Below are 22,364 nucleotides of genomic sequence, written 5' to 3'. Positions count from 1 at the left end.
ACCTTTTCTCTTCCAGTGTGAGCAACAGACTAACCAAGAACTCCAGCTTCTCTGGAAGTGCACATCTAGAAACAGCCTTGTTTCAGGTGTCAGAGGTTTTGAGGCTGAATTTCATAGCAGTGCAATCTCCTTCAGCCCAAGGAACACATCCGTCCACTGGAGTGACTCGGCCAAGTACTTCTGTGTTATGGGTGACACAGTACCTAGGTCTGCAGTGGGAACTAAACACAACCCTCCTGAGTCACTGAAACTTAAAAGATCCAGGGGTCAGCTTGTGTTATTTTCAAGGATTTGGCATGTTCTGTGAAAGACAACAGTAAAGAGAATGTAAAATATTTATTTATTTATTGTCTTTTGTCTTTTTTTAGGGCTGCATCCTTGGCATATGGAGGTTCTCAGGCTAGAGGTCAAATCCAAGCTGTAAACACCAGCATACACCACAGCCACAGCAACATGGGATCTGAGCTGCGTCTGCAACCTACACCACAGCTCATGGCAACGCTGGATCCTTAAACCACTGAGCAAGGCCAGGGATCGAACCTGTGGCCTCATGGATACTAGTTGGGAACTCTGGGAATGTAGAATCTTGAAGGGATCATTTCTATGAATATCTTAGTTATTTTCTTTTTCTTATTTCTTTTTTCTCTTTTTCATTTTACAAAGGAAAGATACTTGTTTTCTTAAGTTCAGTGTTCTCAAAGGTTTTGTGGCTGGAGGGTGGGGCTTTGTGTCACAGAGTGTGACCTCAGTGAGCAGAGTTTGCAGGGTGAGCTGATTGGTCGCAGAAACTGGAACCTGTCCAGAACAATCCTGACACCCAACCTGTAGGGGTTCAGCTGTGTATCTGAAGGAGACAATTTCCCAGAAACAAGGCAGAGGCATGAAGGGACTGGTGCGCCCTGTGCTGGGGCTTCTGTTGGCCCAGGTTTGCTGTGAGTTGGGGCTGCCCCACAGGGGGATCTCAAGGACTGAGCAGCTGCTGTACTCTTGAGGGGGTTGGGGGGAGGATGACAAGTCCTGCACACTTTCTATCCTTCTCATCATCTTGGGGACATTTTCAGGGTTTGTAGAAGTTACAGGGACCCTCACCTGTGACTGTCTCTCTGTTTCTCAACAGGTGTGAGAGGGATGGATGTGGAGCAGCGTCCCCCAGTCCTGAGTCTCCAAGAAGGAGCCAGCTCCACGCTCTGGTGCAATTTTTCCAAAGGCACACAGTATGTACATTGGTATCAACAGAGCCAAGGGGGCCGACTAGTCCACTTGTTTTCCATTCCTTCAGGGACAAAGAAGAATGGAAGATTAAATGCAACAACAGTCGCTACAGAACGCCGCAGCTCATTGTACATTTCCTCTGCCCAGACCACAGACTCAGCCACATACCTCTGTGCTGGGGAGCACAGCGCTCCCCAGGCACCTGCAGCCTGTACAGGAACCCTCCGTGGGGCTCAGCCCCACCTCCAGCCACAGTCACACCACGAGGCCACCACAGGGCATTCACATTGCTTATTATTCCTCACCTACACTGGTACAGGTTTAAATACAGACACTTTTTGGCCCTACAGATTTGGGACTTTTCTCTTTATCTTCCCTTCTCAATCTGTATCTCCTTCTGCTCTAGAATCTCTTTTAGCTAGGAGGGTAGCTAGTAAGAAGATAGAAATAAAATAAATAAGTAACCACAGTGAACTGGACTCGAAAAGGTAAAAAGTGAAAGGAACGAAAAGAAGAGAAAAATCACTCCAATAAAGGTGTTATCCAGCTTAGTTGGGTGTGTCAAGAATGTTCAGGGCTGCCTCACCAGGTGGTGTTCCAACAGGTGATTGCAGATACTCACCTCCAATCCTACTAATGCTGGCAAAGGAAACAAAAACTGACAAGATCAAAGAGTTTATAGAAAGAAGAAGAGAACACTTCTTACCTACGACTTTGACAGGCGTACTCTTAATAGATCACATAATTGCCAAGAAAAATTCCATTGGGAAAATCTTTTACTTTCTTATAGACTAACATGTGTTCAACTTAAAATAAACATCATAGAGACATCCTACCCCAGTTCATAATGTACACTTTTTCAATACAGAAAAAGTGTAAAGAAAATCAAATCATTTGGCTTAACAGCGGGAAATGTACCCACAAGATGTCATGTATTGTAGAACTAACACATACAGTCAATGAAGTTGCAGGTTACAAATCAATACCCAAAAATCAGTTGTGTTTTTGCACACTAATAACAAACTAACCATTGTTTGCATTGTAACTATTTACAACTGCATCAAAAAGAAAATACCTTAAAAAAATTGAACCAAGGGAGTGAAAGACCTGTGCATTGAAATATATGACATTGATTAAAGAAACTGAAGAAGACAAATTTAAAAGGAAAGATATTTTATTCTCATGGACTGGAAAATTTAAACAGTTAAAATACCCATACTACACAAAGAAAACTATAGATTCAATGAAATACCTGTTTAAAAGGCCATGACAGAAATAGAACGTACAAATCCTACAGTTTGTATGGGGCCATGATAGACCACAAATAGCCAAAGCAATCTAGAGAAAGAAGTGCAACACTGAGGGCATCACAATTCGTTATTTCAAACTATATTATAAAAAGATGAGTAATCAAAACAGAGATATTGGCATGAAAACAGACACATAAATCAATGGAGCAGAATAGAGAGCCCACAAATAAACTCATGAGTACATAGTCAATTAATTCACAAAAAAGAACCCAGGGGTATGTACTTGGGGAGGGAAAGTCTCTTCTATAGATGATATTCAGAAAAATGGAAAGCCATATGCAAAAGAATAAAATTGGATCTTTATCTTACACCAAACACAAAAACCAACTCAAAATGGATTAGAGACTTGAACATAAGTCCTGAAGCAATCAAACTCCTAGAAGAAAGCATAGGCATTAAGTTTCTTGACATCAGTCTTGGCAATAATGTTTTGGATTTGACACCAAAAGAAGGGCAATAAAAGGTAAAAATAAACAAGTGGGACTACATCAAACTAAAAAGTTTCTGTGTAGCAAAGGAAACCATCAACAAAATGAAAAGGCAATGTACAGAATGGGAGAAAATTATATCTAATAAGGTGTTAATATCCAAAATATATAAAAAACTCATATAATCAATAGAAAAGGCAATCTGATTTAAAAATAGGCAAGTGATCTGAATAAACATTTTCCAAAGAAAACATACAAATGGCCAATACGTGAATTAGAAGATGCTCAACATCACTAATCATCAGGGAAATGCAAATGGAAAGCAAGTGAGGTATCACCTTACATCTGTCAGTATGGCTATTATCAAAAAGAAAAGAAATTTTAAAAAGTTGTAGTAAAAGGGAACGCTGTGCAATGTTGATGGAACTAAGAATTGGTGCAGCCTCTATGGAGGAAGCCAATATGGAGGTTTCTCAAAAACTGAAAATAGAACTACTGTACGATCCAGCATTTCCACCTCTGGGTATATATCTGAAGGAAATAAAATCACTATTTAAAAAAGATATTTGTAGCTTCATGTTCACTGTAGCTCTTCGACAATAGCCAAGGCTTGGAAACAACCTAGAGTCCATTGATGGATGGATAAAGAAACTGGTGAAAAAGAAAGAAATCTTGCCATTTACCAGCATGGATGAACTTTGAGGGCATAATGCCAAGTGAGGTAAGTCAGAGAAACAAAATCAAATACTTTGAAATCATTTTATATGTGGAATCTAAAACATAAGTGTGTGGACAGACAGACACACACACGCACTCACACATACACAAGAACTCATAGATATAGAGAACAGATTGGTGATTGTCAGAAGTGGTGGGGATGGGAGTAGGAATGAGTGAAGGTGTTCAGAATGTATAAACTTTCAGTTCTAAGATAAAATAAGCCCTGGAGATGTAATGTACAGCATGATGATGACTAAAGTTTAACAATTTAAAATATATATATGTGTCACTATGTAAACCCTCCTGGCTCTCAAAATTGGTTTTCCTTTTTTTCTAATAGTTTGAACAGTTTAATAAAAAAAAAAAGTTGGAGGAGAATATATATACGATTAGAGCAGATTTCACTGGAATGAAATGACAAGATTAAAATAGGTTACAGTGCCCAGAATGGAATGTGTGGTCAGCATCTTTAGAAAAACAGTCATCAAGGAGTAAGTGGCGGCGACAATAGGGAAGACCCTGGAACCTCAATAGTGATTCTGTGCCTCCTATGGCATGTGAGTTTGGGGATTCTATAAAGGAACCAAGGAGAGTCTGAGGACAATCTAAATAGAATAACTCAGTTGTTCTCATTACGTTTCTTTGTGAGGTGTTCAAACGAAAAGAAAATGCTTGAAATTTGATAATTTGACATAAATGACTTCATTAGGTGAAATTTCAGGACAGAATGGAAAAGAATATTTATTCCTTCAATGTCAAGGAAGAGAAATATTTTTATTTTGGAAATCATGTATACTGTTAACTGTTTTTAATGTTTTCATTGATTAAAGAGCATGTTAGGAGAGGTTTGGCTTCATGACAACTAAAATGAGAACTGTAGAATTTCACCAAACAGTATACATGCTCTCATGACAACAATCATGGCCAAATATCTGATGAAAGGACCCATGGATTCTTGCTTCCTACAACGGCTAATAAGTTAAGAGTAGAGTGACATCATAAATGAATATGATTTCACTGCCATTACCATTTGGTGTTGCAATACACAACTGGAGAGATTTCAGAACTCAGAAGCTATTTTGTTAGCCATTTGTCTGAGCGATATTTGCTGTTGTGAAGCTACCAGTTCCCATGCTCTGGTGGGTAAATAGGAGGGAAGGGAGGCTACTTGTTTGGCTTTTGCAGGGAAGCCAAGGATCTGAGAGCATATTGCAATTTAGAATCAAAATTGGAGGCAAGGTGGAGTTCCCGTGTTGACTCAGTGTTTAACTAATCTGACTAGGAACCATGAGGTTGTGGCTTTGATCCCTGAGCCTGGCTCAGTGGGTTAAGGATTCGGCATTGCCATGAGATGGGGTGTAGGTCACACACATGGCTTGGATCCCACGTTACTGTGGCTCTGGCATAGGCTGGTGGCTACAGCTCCGATTAGACCCCTAGCCTAAGAACCTCCATATGCCGCAGGTGCAGCCCTAAAAAGACCAAAGGGGGAAAAAAATGGAGGCAAGAGAACAATCAGAATATGAATGAATATTTGCAAACACAGCATGATTCATAACGACTTTGCTCCAGATAAGCCATGCATATTTCATCACAGATTAATTTCTAAATTTGGATAGTTTAAGTAATAGAATGCGACCTTCTTCTCACATTCAGTATTAAGCTTTGCCTTGTCCTTTACCAGACATAATCATTTATCATTACATCAAGAGGAAAGGAAAAACGTTGTTTAGGACAGGACAAATCTCCCAAGCTGCATGTCATAATAACACATTCCGACTCGATCCAGTCAGAAATTGCACAGAAGCAGCTGCTATAATGCAGCTAAGGGACATTGCACCCTACTTGTCAGGAACTCAAAACAGGTCCATTTCAACAAGGTCAAAATCCTGCCATCATGCTGGTCTCCAGGCTGCTGTGGGCATTCACAGTTTCCTCTGCTTAGTTACAAATAATTGCAAACCAGGGTGTCGGCTGCCTGTCAGCTCTCAGAGGTGAAATGGGACAGAGGAGGAGATGTCTCAACTATATATCAGCTCTCCTCCTGCATCAATCATTAATGAGTTCTTTTGACCCCAAAAATCAAAAGATTGGCTATTTTAGAGACCTGGTCTGAAGTTTCTTTTCTAGTGGTCTATTTGCCTTGGTTCTTTTATATTAATTCATCCATGAAAACAGTGAAGCCAGATGGAAGACTGACAGCTGCTTTCCACATGACGTGTATCAGATTACAAAACTTCAGTCACCAACTTCTGTATTGACATGTACTCAGTGTTTGTAGCCTTTCAATATCATGTTTTGCAGGAGTGCACTGTAGCACTGTGTCACAGAAAGACCTGGCCTGCTCATCTTGACCTTATTTTCAAAGAGAAAAATAATGAACTGCCCACAAGTGATACTGAACACTTTGGACCAAAGGGATAGAAAATGTGACATAAGGACAATTCTAAGGCACATGATCTAATAAATACAATTCTACTTGTAGAGGCAACTGGACTGAATATCCTGATCCTCTTCAAAGGCCAGTAAATAAAGCTCAATGTCACATTTCATAAGAATCATATTTTATTCCTGTAATAATTTCATAAAAACACAAACAACTAAATAGATTCTGAAAGTCAGAAGGACTGATTTTTTTAAGTAAGATAACTTTATTGACAAACCTTAGTACAGCCCTAGAAAAAAAGAGATACATTAATTATTTTGGATAAGACTGCCTTTCACCAAGAAAGCTGAACATCTGTGGGTTTTAATAAAGGGTCACTTTGCTGTACAACAAAAATTGAAGAAACATTGTAAATCAACTATGCTTTAATTTTAAATAAATCACCACCAAAAAGAGTCATTAGATGCTAAATGGAGAAAAGTAAGTATAGGTTAAATGATGATGATTAACTAGATTAAAAGAAGTATACATAGCCTATTTTTTCAATAAGTTAGTAAAATTTTTCTGCGGAATAATTACCAATGTATGCCATCTTGTTTAGTCTTCAGCTCCCCTTGGCTCAAACCATTGCTTTTTCCAATTCCTTTTTTAGGATCTGTCTAACATAATGACCTGGGAAAGACAAGTAGACAAAGTAAAAGTTTGTGGGGAGCCAGACTTTTTCTCATCTGTGCATAGAACACGTGGTCTATGAACATAACAAGCCCTGCTTCCTGTCTGGGGGAGTCACACAGGAACCCAGGGACTATGTATATGAGCTGCCAGGCACTCCAAGACACTGAACGCTCAGCCTGAGGCACAACAAAACACTCTTGTGCAGGGGAATCCGTGCCACATGCCGCTCTCCAGCCTGCTCTGGCTCTTCCTGGCCTCCGTCTTCTCTGGTAGGGATGGTCCCACACATGGTGGGAAGGTTCAGGGGGAAAGGACTGCACACAGGCCCGGGTGCTTCACATGGACTCGGGGAGGAAGGGGGATGGCCGGAAAGCAGGCATATTATGATTTCAACTGGGCTTGTCTTTGGGTCCTAAGGTAGTCTAATTCCTCCATTATTTTATTCACTGTTTTTCTCTGTTTTCTGATTTTTCCTGTAGGATCCGGTGTGACCCAGAAAGTTACTCAAGACCAGCCAGTTGTATCTAGGCAAGTTGGAGAGGAAGTCACCTTAAACTGTCGCTATGAAACAAGTTGGAATGAATACATTCTTTTTTGGTATAAACAGCCTCCCAGTGGAGAGATGACTTTCCTTATTCGTCAGGAATCCAAAGGCTTGAACACAAAGGATGGCCGCTACTCCACAAACTTCCAGAAAGCACAAAATTTCATCAGCCTCACCATTTCAGCCTTACAGCTGCAAGATTCTGCTAAGTACTTCTGTGCTCTCCGGGAGCTCACAGTGCCTGAAGCAATAGGAGAGGCTGAACAAAAACCCCAGAGCTCAATACAAGAGAGGCCCCCTGCTGCAGGACCCAAGCTGAAATGCACACCTGCAGACCCCAGACAAGAAGTGGTTGTCCTGTGGTTGCTTCATCTGTGGTCTGGACAAGATTACTTTCTAAATAAAAGTTCCTTCCATTTCCTTTGGAAGCAGGTGTTAGAGTAACTTCCCACTATTACATTCACATCTTGAATTTTTATTTTTAAATAATATAGAACATGTATAAAGTTGTCTAAATTTGAAAGCTTGCCCCAAAATAATTTAAAGTGGAAATTTCACCTACAGATGTTGACATCACTAATCTGGACTAGTTATCTAGAATTGTCATGAAAATCATTTCCTTGGGTCTTTCTTCAGAGACTTTGTGTCCCTTAGGGTACAGTTAGAGAAGCAGAACCACATGTGATATAGAATAAGAGACACCATGAGGAACAGAACTCATGTAAATGCTAGAGCTTGTGGAGGAGCCAAGCAGAGATGTTATCTTTCTATCTGGTATGCATCCTGAATTTACTGTAAGTCAACTAGGGTAACCTATGTAAAGGGAAGTTGGATGTGAACAAAAACATGGACAAACTGTGACTCATCGGGACATACTAGGACCATGAAGACAATTGAAACCCACAAAGACACATTAAATCTTGTCTGAATTTCACCTCCTTCAGTCACACAGTAATGGGTGATTTTCAGAAGTCAGCGGCATTTGCCATCATGCTACACGCATACTTGGTCCAAGATAGAAGATAAGGGAGAGATCTGCTGGGAAGTGGAGTAGTTGACTCATCGATAAGATGAACTAGCTGATCAGCAACAACATGTATGAGTCACTATAGTCCATGCAGCCCTGCACAGACCAGCAGAACAAACAAAAATATGGTGGCTTGTAGTTCCTCTGGTGGCACAGTGGTAAAGAACCCAACTAGTATCCATGAGGACCTGGGTTTGATCCCTGGACTTTCTCAGTAGGTTAAGGATCCGGTGTTGCCATGAGCTGTGGTGTAGGTCACAGATGGGGCTTGAATCTGGTGTTGCTTGTGGCTGTGACATAGGCTGGCATCTGCAACTCTGATTCGACCCCTAACCTAGGAACTTCCACATGCCCTGGGTGCACCCTGAGAAAGACAAAATATATATACATACACAGAGAGAGAGATATATATGGTGGCTTCATTACATCCACTTTCCGAATCTTGCACAAATCTCTTTCATGGATAACCGTAACTCAGAATAATACAGGGAAGCAAATTCTGGGAAATACATTTCCAAAACAGTTTTGTTGAGACAATATAAAGCTACCACAGTAGCTTGTTAACTAGTTTACTTGCCTCCCTATTAGCTGAGTATCTATCTATACCCCTTTTAACAACACAATTTAAATAAAGACAACAGCAAAACTATGCTTCCTACTAATATGATATAATTTTTCTCATTAAGCCCAAAACAAGATAACTCTCTCCGGCAAAGAGTAAACCCAGTTGATTTAACCATTTTGGGGTGATGTTGTTTCTGCTATCTAGTCACATTCTCCCCAAAATCCTGTATCATAAATATTGAGATGTATCAAATTTTAAGATTAACCTATATTAGCGCTTCTTATGTTACTACATGCAGGCAAATGGGAGAGGAGAGATAAAAATGGTTTTGCTATGGATACATAAGTATATAAATATATCCATATCAAAATGAAAAAAGAAATATTCTAACCATTATAGATCTTGCTTTTGTAAGTGACCAAATGTTTGTAGCTGGTATTTATAACTTCCTCTTCCACTAGTCCTTCCATAACCACTTTGCTCATAACAAGCACCTCTACTCACGGCTATACTTGACTTTCTGTAAAACAAGCTGCTTATACAAGAATAATACTGTGAGAAATGCCATGAAGTTGAATAAGGGATTCTGCAAGTACACTACTGTGGTTTTGGCAGAAATTTGTAAGGCATTGAAGGCAAATCCAAAGTCCTATTTAGTGGAAATAATTTTGCCAATGCTATACAATGATATATTTTATTCTGGGAAACATCATTAAGAATCTTACTGAGTTCTTTTCAGAAGTCGAAATCACCAGGGGAAAGCATTTCTAGAGTGCTTAAAGAAAAACAAAACTTTCAAGCTAGCCTCCTATAAACATGAAAGCATATTTTTAAATTGTCCTTGTTAAAAATTACTGCTAAGAGGATGGAAAGTCAATGCCCAGGCAGGTAAACTATATTAGCAATGCATACTGCTAAAAAAGACTCAAATGTGGGGGGGGGGAGTTCATATAAACCAACAAGAAAAAAAAAAGTTAATAAGAATGGCAAAATCTTTTTTTTTTTTTTTTTTTTTTTTTTTGTCTTTTTAGGGCTGCACCCACAGCATATGGAGGTTCCCAGGTTAGGGGTCAAACAGGAGCTGTAGCTGCTGAGCTATGACACAGCCACAGCAACACAGGATCTGAGCAGCATCTGTGAACTACACCACAGCTCACAGCAATGTGAGATCCTTAACCCACTGAGCAAGGCTAGGGATGGAACTTGTGTCCTCATGGATGCTAGTCAGCTTCGTTTCCGACGAGCCATGACAGGAACTCCAAGAATGGCGAAATCTTGAAAAGTCACTTAAGAAATATGATATTTGATAGCTAATAAATGTTCAAAGAAAGCTATTATTCATTAGGAAAACGAAAATAAATCCTCATCTGAGCATTCCATCTGTGTCCTACAGCACCTTAATTGTATCAATGTACTAGAAGAATAGGACCTTAAGAGGATAGGGGGAAATAGTGACTGTCTCCAGGAAAATAAATGATTAAGCAAATTTTCTAGAAGCTTCCAGCACTGAACTGATATAGAGAAAAGAAAAAGCAGTAACAGGAGTTCCCGTTGTGGTGCATCAGAAACGAATCTGACTAGGAACCAGGAGGTTTCGGGTTCGATCCCTGGCCTTGCTCAGTGGGTTGCAGATCCGGCATTGCCAAGAGCTGTGGTGGTAGGTCACAGACATGGTTCAGATCTGGCGTTGCTGTGGCTCTGGCATAGGCCAGCAGCTGTAGCTCTGATTGGACCCCTAGCCTGGGAACCTCCATATGCCGTGGGTGTGGCCCTGAAAAGACAAAAGACAGAAAAAAAGAAAGAAAGAAAGAAAAAGCAGTAACAGATCACAGACCTGGACATCGCAGGAAAAAACATTGTTACTAGAAAATAGAAAGTTGATATTTATTGAGCTTACTGTACATCAGGCACTGTTGTATGCACTTCAGATTCATTATCTAATTTAAATATCACAAACCCTCTAAGGTAGGTTTTATTCTTCCCCCCCTTTTTTTTTTAACCTTTGAGAAATGAAACGTAACTCTCCTAACTATGAAACCACCTCAAACTTTTATTGTCAGCCAAAGTGTAACACATTAGAGGTCTCCCAAAGTGAACGACTTGGATTTGGAGAAGCACTTGGCCCCAGAACAGGGTGGCTGGATGTCTCAGTGGTGCTGACATTACTGGTTTAAACTGGAACCTAAAGGGACCTAGAAAAGAAGATGCCAATCCTAGGTACAGATGGCCCCAGGGTCAGCAGATGAGATAATCATCCACTAACCAGTTAACAGTGCTGAATGCTTTAGTTAGTTTCTTAGGTAATAACGTGCTGGGGAGAATAAGAAGCTGCACCGAAAAAGAGGAAGTATTATTCCTTAAGCTCTCCAAGCATGTTCCATATCGAGACCTGTGCCCCCTCTTTGTAATGCTGTCCCCCAAATGTCTACATGGTAAACCTCTGAATTCCTTCATGTCTTTCCTCAGTGTTATTCCTTTGTGAATCCTTTATCTAAATCTATTTTCCTACCTTGATATTCAGGTTCTAGCACTTTGCCTGCAGCAAGAATGAAAGCTGAGGCACTGCCACCTGGTGTCCTGCTAAAATATTTTGTGATGCTTACACTGACCTCCCAGTTTTCCCTCTAGTGTTCACTGGTTAAGAGGTGGTGAAACTTAGACAAGGTAGGAGCTACCTTTACTGACCACAGTGAATCATCTGCCCATTGCGTAAATTGTGTGAGAGACGAATCAGAATTGACTTTGCCCAAATCAATGCCACATCTTTAAACCACTGAGTGAAGTCAGGAATATAACCTGCATCCTCATGGATACTAGTTGGGTTTATTACCCTCTGAGCCACAACAGGAACTCCAGAACTGACTGGTGTTTAATTTTCTGCCTGCTAGATTCAAAAGTAAAAGACTTTAAAAAAAAAAAAAAAGACAAACTCAAGTACAAAGCATAGGATAATCCAGGCAGGAAGGTAATAGGATACCTTTGAAAGACAACTCAGAATTCTTGCACAAAGTGGGGGTTTTTCTCTGGTAAGTGAAATTGGGTCTACTGCTCTGTCCTTTAACCTAGTGTAGAAATATCCTGAGATGTGAGAGCAAGACTCCATGACTGAGGGGAAAAAAAAGCAGTTGCAGCAAACACTGCTTGGTATACTCTTTCCATATTTGTATTCCATCCGATCTCTCAGTACAACACCTTAATGAACTGATTTCCTATTAACAGTAAGAAACATGACAGACCATGGATACTTATGATAATACATGAAATCTACTATGTAAACTGCTAAATATACCTCAGAAAAACTCCTCTGCAGGTTTAAACAGTGTCTTTCAACCCCCCCCCCCAAGATTTTGTACCTCACCTGCAGCTGGGAAGGTGTTGTGATAAGTCATTTGTTTTCACTCAGTTCTTATTGGCACCCTTCAAGGTTGGGCCCATCCTCCTTTAGGGAGGCGGTGTAGCAAAGTGCTTGAGATCAAAGACTTGGGTTGTGCTTCTAGATCTACCACTCATTTGTTGAGTTCTCTCGGGAAAATGACTTAATAGTTTTTAGCCTTCGGTTTCTTCACCGTGGATATTGGTTGTATCTGCCAGGCAGGGTTCTTATCAGAAGTGAATGAGATGATGAATGCCAATGCTGAGCCCAGCACCCAGCAGAAAGATCCTGGCTACTTAGAGAAAGGAAACTGGACCTAAGAGAGGTTCAGTACCTTGCCTGGTGTTGCAGAGTAAGGGTCAGAGTGGAGCCCTCCCTCCGTAGCCTATTGAGAGCAGATGCCTGTTCTCACCTCAAGAGTAATTCTTCATCTCAATACAGTATTGTATGGTTTTGAAGTGGTTATCACTATTTTTAATTATCTTTATTTAAAAAATTCATTATGTATTTTTTCCTTCCCCTGCAATCTAGGTCTTTTATATCCACCTTACTGCTGCATCCTCCGTGCCTGAACTACGCTTAACACATAGAAGGCCCAATCCATTTATTTGTTGAATAGATATATGTATATATTTTTATATATTTGTTGAACAAATAAGTACATATATATATTTGCAGAATAAATGTACAAAAAATAAAAATATTTCTAAAGTCCATGCTAGTCAAACACTAATATAAAAGATTTAGCTGGACCACACTTTATATTGTTTATCTACAGTTTTCAAGATTTACATCCTGCAAGTCATTTCACGTAAGATTTAATTATGCAATGTATCTGATGGTCCACTGGCTCGCCTCTATTTTAGGTAAAGTGGTTGCTATAGATTACAGGATTCTACCTTACTAGATGCAGGAATGCCAAGGTTGTTGGAGGTAGTCCCGCTTGACCTGGACATGGCACCTGCAATATGCATAAGAATTTTTCAATGGGATTAGTACTTGAATTAAAAACCAGCTTCACAGCAAGTGAGCTTTCTGAAGTGGTCATGCCCTCACTCCTCTCCTGTTCTTCCAATAGGAGTCAGATCTGGAAGAAAAAAAAAAAAGAAAAAAAGGAACTTGGCTTGTAGCAGTTTGTTTGTCTAACAACCCATCGCTAACCTCAGCCTCTGTACCTCTAAATTAGGAGACATGAATGAGGCTTTTCAGGATTTGCCCTATTAACCATAGCTGCCTCTCTTTTCTTGGGAAGGAAGGATAGAGGTTAGCCATTGAGATGCCTTCCCATTCTGTCCACTTTTTAGAACACAGTTTAAGTTTGTTTACGTCGAAGGCACTGATCCCTGATTTTGGCACCTATCCCATGCTGTTGCCTTTATTTCAGTTGTTCACTGGGAAGAAGTTTATGTAGTCAATTTATACTACAAGTTTCCTAGAATTAGATTTAAATTCTGAACAATTTAAAATAATGCTCATTTCTACTATTAAGTTTTCCCTGGACATCTTTTTTCCTAACTGTATTTTGAGCTCATAGGAAACATAAAATATTGCTTTTATAATGTTCAAGCTCCTAGGGAAATTCTGGACACAAAGTCACTTTTTAAACAAATATGTGCATGCTGAATTAAACTAGCATCATTCCTGGACTCTGACACAGGCAAGATAGAACACAATTTTTATTTTAACAACTCTATTGATATATAATTGACTTTCCATAAAATTCATCCATTTTGAATTTATAGTTGAATGATTTTTAGTGGAGTTATGAAGCCATTCCCATAATCTAGTTTTAAACATTTTCATCACCACAAAAAATCCTTGGTGCCCATTACAATAATCCCTATTCCCACATCTGGCCCCAGGCAACAGTGATCTGCTTTACATCTCTATGGGTTCCTCTTCTGAAGATTTAAGATGAATGAAATCATTCACTATGGGGTCTCTTTGGTCTGATTTCTTATTCTTTTCTTTTTTTATTTTTTTGTCTTTCGTCTTTTTAAGGCCGCACTCGTGGCATATGGAGGTTCCCAGGCTAGGGGTATAATTGGAACTGCAGCTGCTGGCCTATACCACAGCTCATAGCAATGCCAGATCCTTAACCCACAGAGCAAGGCCAGGGATCAAACCCGAAACCTCATGGTTCCTAGTCAGACTCATTTCCTCTGCACCATGATAGGAACTCCTGATTTCTTTTCTTAATGTAGTGTTTTTAGCATTCACTTATGTTGTAGCATAGATTCTTATTAAACACTTTTTATTGCTAAACAGTTGTCCACTGATAGTTATACCAAGTTTATTTATTCATTTACCAGCTGCTGAACATTTAGGTTGTTCCCATTTTTGGACTATTAGAGAGGAAATCAAAAAAGTAGACTCTGATTATTTTTAGAGCATATCTTCTCTAAGCACATAAAACATTTACTGAACATCCCAGGTGTAGGTGGCATGTCATATTACAAACTCCATAGATTCCATGCAAGAAAGATGTGTTCTAACTCTTGCTGTGCCCACAGCACATGGAAGTTCCCAGTCTAGAGGTTGAATCAGAGCTGTAGCTACTGGCCTACACCACAGCCACAGCAAGGCAGGATCCACGCCACATCTGCAACCTACACCACAGCTCATGGCAATGCCGGATCCTTAACCCACTGAGCAAGGCCAGGGATCAAACCCGAGTCCTCATGGATCATAGTCCGGTTGGTTAACCACCAAGCCATGAAGGGAACTCCTGATATGTATTCTAATTCTTACTAAGGCCCTTACCATATATTTGATCTCAAGTTAATTACTCAATCTGTTTGAGCTTCAGATTTCTTGTTTCTAAGTTGCAAATAATAATATATCTATTGTGTGACTTTTTCTATTTTGCATTTTTATATCATAGAACATATAGAATTGATTTCATTCATATAGCACTTCAAAGTAGAATGCTGCTTGAAACATACCCATGACTTCAAGCTCCCTGTGCCCCCTGCTCACCTTAGGAGGTGATGGGAAAAAGTTCTCCCCACACAAGTACTCAATTCCTGGATGCAGTGGGACTTAATTTGGAAAATCTACTGTTATAAAAGTGGGAAAAATGTAAATCTGGAGAGGAGAGATCTTTCAAGAAATATCTATATCTTTATGAAAGTCATGTTTAACTAAGGAAATTTGGACCAAAATTCCCGCTTTTTTTGGATTCTCACGCTGATCTCAAATTGAAAATAGTCTTTTGAATTTTGATTATTTATACATATACAGACATGACATTGTAAATATCCCCCCCTTTTTTTTTACAGTTTTGTCACATGGAACAAGAAGAATGAGGAAAATATAAAAATCACATTGGACAAGAAAAGCTTACATCTTCCTGTTTACTGTAGGGCCCCAACCTGAGGAACCAGCCACCTGCTCCTGTGCTGGGGGGCCCCAGGCTCCCATCATATCTGAGTGCTGCCAACTTCTCTTCTGTTCCAGGGCAGGAACACTATAGCCATATGTGAAATGAAGTTTGGTGAAATAGACAGATGTTTCCGGTCCAGCTTTTAGAGACCACGGGAAATCAGAGAGAGGAGAAACACACTTTTATTCCCGACAATTCCTCACAAGTCCCCAGCAAGGCTCCTTCCCAAGCCATTGCGTTTGACAGCTTAACAAAAAATCCCAAAACTCAGTGGCTTGAAACAGTCCTGGTTTCATTATCTCATGATACCCCTGCTCCATGGGATGCCTGGGGGCTTGACTGCACTGGAACCTGTCAAATTGCTGACTCATTGTGTCTGGGCCTTAGTGGGAACACGTGGAAGCCGGGACTTAGCTGCAACCAACAGGGCAGGGCTCATCTCTCACTGCAGACACTCTCAGGGGTGACCAAGGCCATTGCCTGTGGTTTCTCTTCATGGTCTCTTGGGAAGCTGTGCATTGTACCAGGTGCCTCAGGGCTTCCAAAAGCACAGAAGCATGAGCTGCCAAGAAGTCTTCATGTCTAGTCTCAGAACCACCATGATGTTACTTCTGCTCATCTGTTTAATTCAGTGAGTCATGGAACCAACTCAGCTTAACTGCACAGGGACTACTCAAGCAAATGAATATCAGGAAGCAGGGGTCACTGGGGGCAATTTTGGCCACTATTTTCCACATGAGCTGATAAAATAAACACATTCCCTATGATGATGGGTACCAGGGTGCTAATGAAGAGCCCATACACCTTCAGTGATCATCAAGGTTAAGTCAGTTGACCTTCCAAATAGCACGCACACCTATTTCCTTATTTCTGTACTCTTGCTGCTCTAATTCAGACATTCAGTACCTCCCTCTAGGATGATTATGAGGACCTCTAAGTAGCTTCCTACCTCTGCTCTCAGCTCCTTGAATCTAACATCTACACGAACACCAGAGTTGTTATAGAACATATATGTGATCAGATCACTTCCTGCTCATCTTTGGGTGTTGAAGGACCATTAGAGGTCATAACAATCAATTCTATCTTAAGAAATACAAGGCCAAAAAAAAAAAAAAAAAGAGGAAGTTCCCGTCATGGCGCAGTGGTTAACGAATCCGACTAGGAACCATGAGGTTGCGGGTTCGGTCCCTGCCCTTGCTCAGTGGGTATAACAATGCGGCGTTGCCGTGAGCTGTGGTGTAGGTTGCAGATGTGGCTCGGATCCCGCATTGCTGTGGCTCTGGCATAGGCTGGTGGCTACCGCTCCAATTAGACCCCTAGCCTGGGAATCTCCATGTGCCATGGGAGCAGCCCAAGAAACAGCAAAAAGACAAAAAAAAAAAAAAAAAAAAAAGAAAAGAAAAGGAAAGGAAAAAAAAAAAAAGAAATACAAGGCGATTTACACTTTTCCTCTAAGTTATCTTCTACTTTCATTATTCACTCTTTTCTACCACATACTCCAAGGGCACATCAGCCACTTTAAAATTCTAACCATTTATATACATATTAAGCTCTTTCCCAAATCTGAGCCTTTGCAGATGCTGTTCTCTTTGGCCAGAATGAATTTTTCCCATGAACCTGTATATAATGCACACAAGTGGCCCAGTTTAGGCACATTACCTGAAATCTCATAGGCTAACACTTAGACCATTTTATTAGGATATTCTTGGATCAGGACCACTCTTATGATTGTTCTGACAGGAATAATTGCCTCTGAGAGCCATCTTATATTGATATTCAGTCCAATAGTTTCCTACTAGGAATGCAGAGATTCCCTTTAGGCTGTAAACCCAGGCAGGGCCAGGTCCCTTTCTCTTCATTTGGCCAAATTCTACTTCACACCGCAAGACTCAGATTACAACAGAGACCATGGGGTGAGTTGGGAAAAGGCAAACTTCTCCAGTGCATGACTTTTCTGCCCTGGTTTTTATCCCTCTATGCAAAGTGCAGCAGGGCTGCATCTGCATGAAGATCCTCCCCAGGTGCTCCTCCTCCAGACTCCTTGCTCTTTTGAGATGGGGATTGCCATGCTAGTTTTGTCTTCATTTTGGTGTCCAAATCCAACATCCCTGGGAAGAAAAGTTATCCCCATGGTGTGTATTTCAAAAAGTTTCATGTTAATTCATGGGATTTTCATTGTCCAGCACATCTTAAACCTGCTATTCCTATATTAAGCAGTAATTCAGATTTAGATTCACTTTTGACTCTAAAAGAAGTGTTGAGATCCCTACCATTTATATTTCACTTGGCAACACTTCAAAGACATTAAAGTTCCTATAGTGCATTGGAGGGTGTGGCCCCCAAACTTAAGTCACATCTTAATCCATGGACCATGAGTGTGCTCTTATTTAGACAGAGAATTTGTAAATGTAATTAAGCTAAGGATATCAAGATAAGATCATACTGGATTATCCAGGTGGGGCCTAAATCCAGTGACAAGTGTCCTTGTAAAAGACATTCAGATGAGAAGACCCTGTGAGGTCTTCTCCATGGAGGTGGGGATTGGAGTTATGCAGTCAGAGTCCAAGGAGTAGCTGGAGCCACCAGAAGCTTGAGGAGGCAAGGAAGAATCCTAACCTACAATATGCAGAGGGAGCAAGTTCCTGCTGACACCTTGATCTCAGACCTGTGTATGCCCGATTGTAGGGGAACCAATTTTGTTGCTTTGAGCCATTATTCGTGATCATTTATTATGGTAGAACTAGGATTCTGGCACTGTTTCCCACAAGTAATATTTCTAAATAGCTACAACCAACCCTTGATTGTTTATATGCATGGGACGCTACCTATAGATTGATCTTTGGAGTATTTTTAGATTCTAATGCATTCAAACATACACATTTTTTTGAATCATTCAACAATAATTTGATTAGCTACAGCTTCAAGGAAATGAATTCTGCCAACAACCACATGAGTTTGGAAGAGGACCACCATGCCTCAGAAAAGACTGCAGTCTTAGTTGATTCCTTGATTGTAACCTTGTGAGATCCAGCTTAGCCGTGCCCTGACTTCTGACCCATAGAAATTGTGAGATAAATGGATGTTCATCTGAGTCACAAAGTTCATGGTAATTTGTTACATAGCAATAGGAAACTAATATAGACATAACAAACTGGCCAATGAATGTCATCAGTTCATAGTACTTAAGATGTGGTTATAGCAATAAGACAATTTGGAATGTAATGAAATCTTGAAGCACATAACTCGATAAATGTTTCCCCAAATTTGACTATAATTCTAAAAATTTTCGTGCATTACCACTGTAAATTTATTTTTTTTTAAAAAAAGCAATTTTGGGGAATTTCCACTGTGGTTAAGAAACTGACTGTAAATGCTTGGGTCACTGCAGAGGCACAGGTACAATTGCTGACCTGGAGCTGTGGGTTAAGGATCCAGCATTTTTGCAGCTGTGGCATAGGTCTCAGCTGAGGCTCAGATTTAATCCCTGACCCAGGAACTTCCACATGCTGTGGTGTGGTCAATAAGATTTTTTTTTTAATTAAAAAAAAATAACACTGTAAACCAGCTATAATGGGGGAAAAAAGTCATTTTTAAAAAATAAATAAATAAATTTTAAAAAACAAAAACAAATTTTGATGAATCATACTAGAAATACCAAACTGTCTTTTTTTCCCCTCCATAGGCGTTATTATAAATTTTTGTCATATGAAGAAACAATTAAGAAGTATGGAGCCCCCAAAAATAGAAACCAAAAGTATTATAGAAATGTATCAGGGAAATAAGTACTAAAATTTTATGTAAGTTTCTAGATTTATGCTGTTTGTGGTATTTGTTCTCTAAAATTTGTAATTTGTTGTGGTTTTATTTCTCATTCTGAAAATTATTTTGTATCCAATTTTTTATACACAATTTTGTGTCCTTCTAAAAAGGCCAACTTTGTAATTTTCAGGGGCTGCAGACATAAATCCTCTTCTGTACATAATTATAATGCTTTGAAATTTAACCGTACATACAAGTGTAGGAAAGAGGTGAAGAAGATCAAAAAAAAAAAAAAATGTGAACTGCTCCTTAGTTCTCTATCTGGCCCCTAGAGGGCGCTGATATCTAAATTGAAAATGGCTTTTCTGTAAAAGATCAGTATAAACTGTATTCCCTACAGTTTAGAGATATTCTGAGAACATTTTTTACACAATGACAGGTAAAACATCCCAGACACCAGAGGCAGGCAGTTTTGTTAAGGCAGCCTCTCTTTCTAATGGCCCCTACAACGTCCATTGGAAGAAGAAATCTAAATTCCCTGCTATTCCTCAACTTCAGAGCACCTGGGTCCAAAGAGCCCCATCATCAGACTTTTGTTTGTCAGGAATGCCCTAGAAAGGGACTCGTTGTCTCTTCGCTGCCCCGCCATGATCTTAGTGTTCACCTTAATGCTTGAGCTGCTCCTGTTCCATTGTACTCCCTTGTCCACGCATGGAACATTGCTCTGGTTTGCCTTTGAATAGAGACTTTTGATTTAGCCAAGTTCATTGATGCAGCATTGATTTTTCAGGAGGAACCAGAGCCCAGTCAGTGACTCAGCTTGACAGCCACATCACTGTCCCTGAAGGAGACTCTCGGGAGCTGAGGTGCAACTACTCATCTTTTCCACATTTTCTCTTCTGGTACATGCAGTACCCCAACCAAGGACTCCAGCTTTTCCTGAAGTACACATCTGGAAACAGCCTTATTTCCGGTATCAGAAGTTTTGAGGCTGAATTAAGGAAGAGAGAAACTTCCTTCAACCTGAGAAAAATATCAGCCTGTTGGAGTTACTTGGCCAAGTACTTCTGTGTTCTGAGTGACACAGTGACTGACACTGTAGGGGACCAGAACACAACCCTCCTGAGACTTTGCAGCTTAAAAGACTCAGGGTCTCAGCCTGTGTCTTTTTCAAGAAATTGGCATCTTCTGTGAAGGCAAACAGTATAGAGAATATGGAATCCTGGAAGCATTTCTTTCCTAAGGACATCTTGGCCTTTTTTTCTTTTTCTTCATTTTTTCCTTTTGCAAAGGAAAGATACTTGTTTTCTTAAGTTCATTATTCTCAGAGGTTTTGTGGCTGGAGGGTGGGGCTTTGTGTCACAGAGTGTCACCTGAATAGAGTTTGCAGGGTGAGCTGATTGGTCACAGGAACTGGAACATGTCCAGAACAAGTCATGACACTTACCCCCCCAGGGGTTCAGCTATGTATCTGAAGGTGAACATTTCCCAGCAACAAGAAGAGAATAATGAAGAGGCTAGAGGTCCCCATGCTGGGGCTTCTGTTGGCCCAGGTTTGCTGTGAGTTGGGGCTGCCCCACAGGGGGATCTCAAGGACTGAGCAGCTGCTGTACTGTTTAGGGGTTTGGGGGGAAGCTGACAAGTCCTGCACACTTTCTATCCTTCTCATCACCCAGGGGGTCCTTTCAGGGTTTTGTAGGAGTTACAGGGACCCTCACTAGTCTCTCTGTTTCTCAACAGGTGTGAGAGGGGTGGATGTGGGGCAGCGTCCCCCAGTCCTGAGTCTCACAGAGGGAATCAGCGACACGATCTGGTGCAATTCTTCTGCCTCCGTACTGAATGTGCTTTGGTATCGTCAGAACCCAGGGGGCCGCCTCATCGAACTATTTTACATTCCTACAGGGACTAAGCAGATGGAAGATTAAACGCCACGACAGTCACTACAGAAGGCCGCAGCTCACTGTACATTTCCTTTGCCCAGATCACAGACTCAGCCACGTACTTCTGTGCTGTGGAGCACAGCGCCCCCCAAGCACCTACAGCCTGTACAGGAACCCTCCTCGGGGCTCAGCCCCTCCTCCAGCCACAGTCAGCCAGGGCTCCACCAAAGGGCATTTGCACTGCTTCCTTCTCAATCTACATCGCTTTCTCCTCTAGCTCCTCTCTTAGCTAGGAGGGGGTAGCTGATAAGAGGACAAAAATAAATAAATATGTAACCACAGTGTGCTAGGCTCCAAAATGGTAAAAAGTGAAAGGAACTAAAAGAAGAGAAAAATCACTCCAATAAAGGTGTTATCCAGCTTAGCTGAGTGCCAAGAATGTTCAGTTCGATGTCACCACACTGTGTTCTAACAGGCGGTTACAAATATTCACGTCCCATCCTCCTAGTGCAAAGCAAACAAAAATATGTGCTCAATGTTTACATATGAAACTGGTCACCAAACAAATTTCTTTTCTTATAATACTGGGTGCAAGGAGTTTGAGATCAGTTTCACCGGCTACAGTCAAAAGCTTGGCAGGATTGATTATTTCTTTGTCCTTAATAAATAATTAATAAATAATAATTTACTTATTGTGTAAGTGGAAGTTTGTATCTCTTAATCCCCTTATTTCACCCATCTCCCACTGCTTTCTGTTCTAGTAACCAGGAGTTTTTCCCCTGTATCTCTGAGTCTTTTTTTGTGTTTTATTATATTTGTTCATTTGTTTTGCTTTATAGATTTCATAAATGAGTAAAAACATACAGTATTTGTCCAATTTATTTTGCTAAGTGTAATACTCCTCAGGTCTACCCTGTTTTCCCAAATGGCAAAATTTCTTTCTTTTTTATGGCCATGTAATATTTCTTTTTATGTTTATGTATTCTCTATCCATTCCTATGACTGAATACTGAGGTTGCTTCCATATCTTTGCTATTGGAAATAAGGCTGCCATGAACATTAATGTGCATATATATTTTTGAGTTGGTTTTTCGTTTTCT

The 22,364-nt window shown here is 40.3% G+C and overlaps 1 protein-coding gene and 1 gene segment (V, D, J or C); both read left to right on the top strand.

Moving 5' to 3' along the window:
- The window catches only part of LOC102160313 (T cell receptor delta constant), a 660,440-nt gene that overhangs the window by 12,935 nt on the left and 625,141 nt on the right, over nt 1–22,364 (top strand). The gene's annotated exons all lie outside the window — the stretch shown is intronic.
- On the top strand, nt 6,894–7,734 carry LOC102165261 (T cell receptor delta variable 1-like). The segment is given in 2 exon segments: nt 6,894–7,000; nt 7,211–7,734. Coding segments are annotated over 2 exon segments (558 nt in total).

Source organism: Sus scrofa, chromosome 7 (assembly GCF_054392235.1).
Source record: "Sus scrofa isolate SSC_HxYL_T2T_F1_AM1 chromosome 7, Sscrofa_HxYL_maternal_Yorkshire_Landrace_v2.0, whole genome shotgun sequence".
Taxonomy (NCBI): domain Eukaryota; kingdom Metazoa; phylum Chordata; class Mammalia; order Artiodactyla; family Suidae; genus Sus; species Sus scrofa.
Note: the sequence above shows the minus strand (reverse complement) of the source record. Positions and strands in the feature narration are given on the sequence as shown.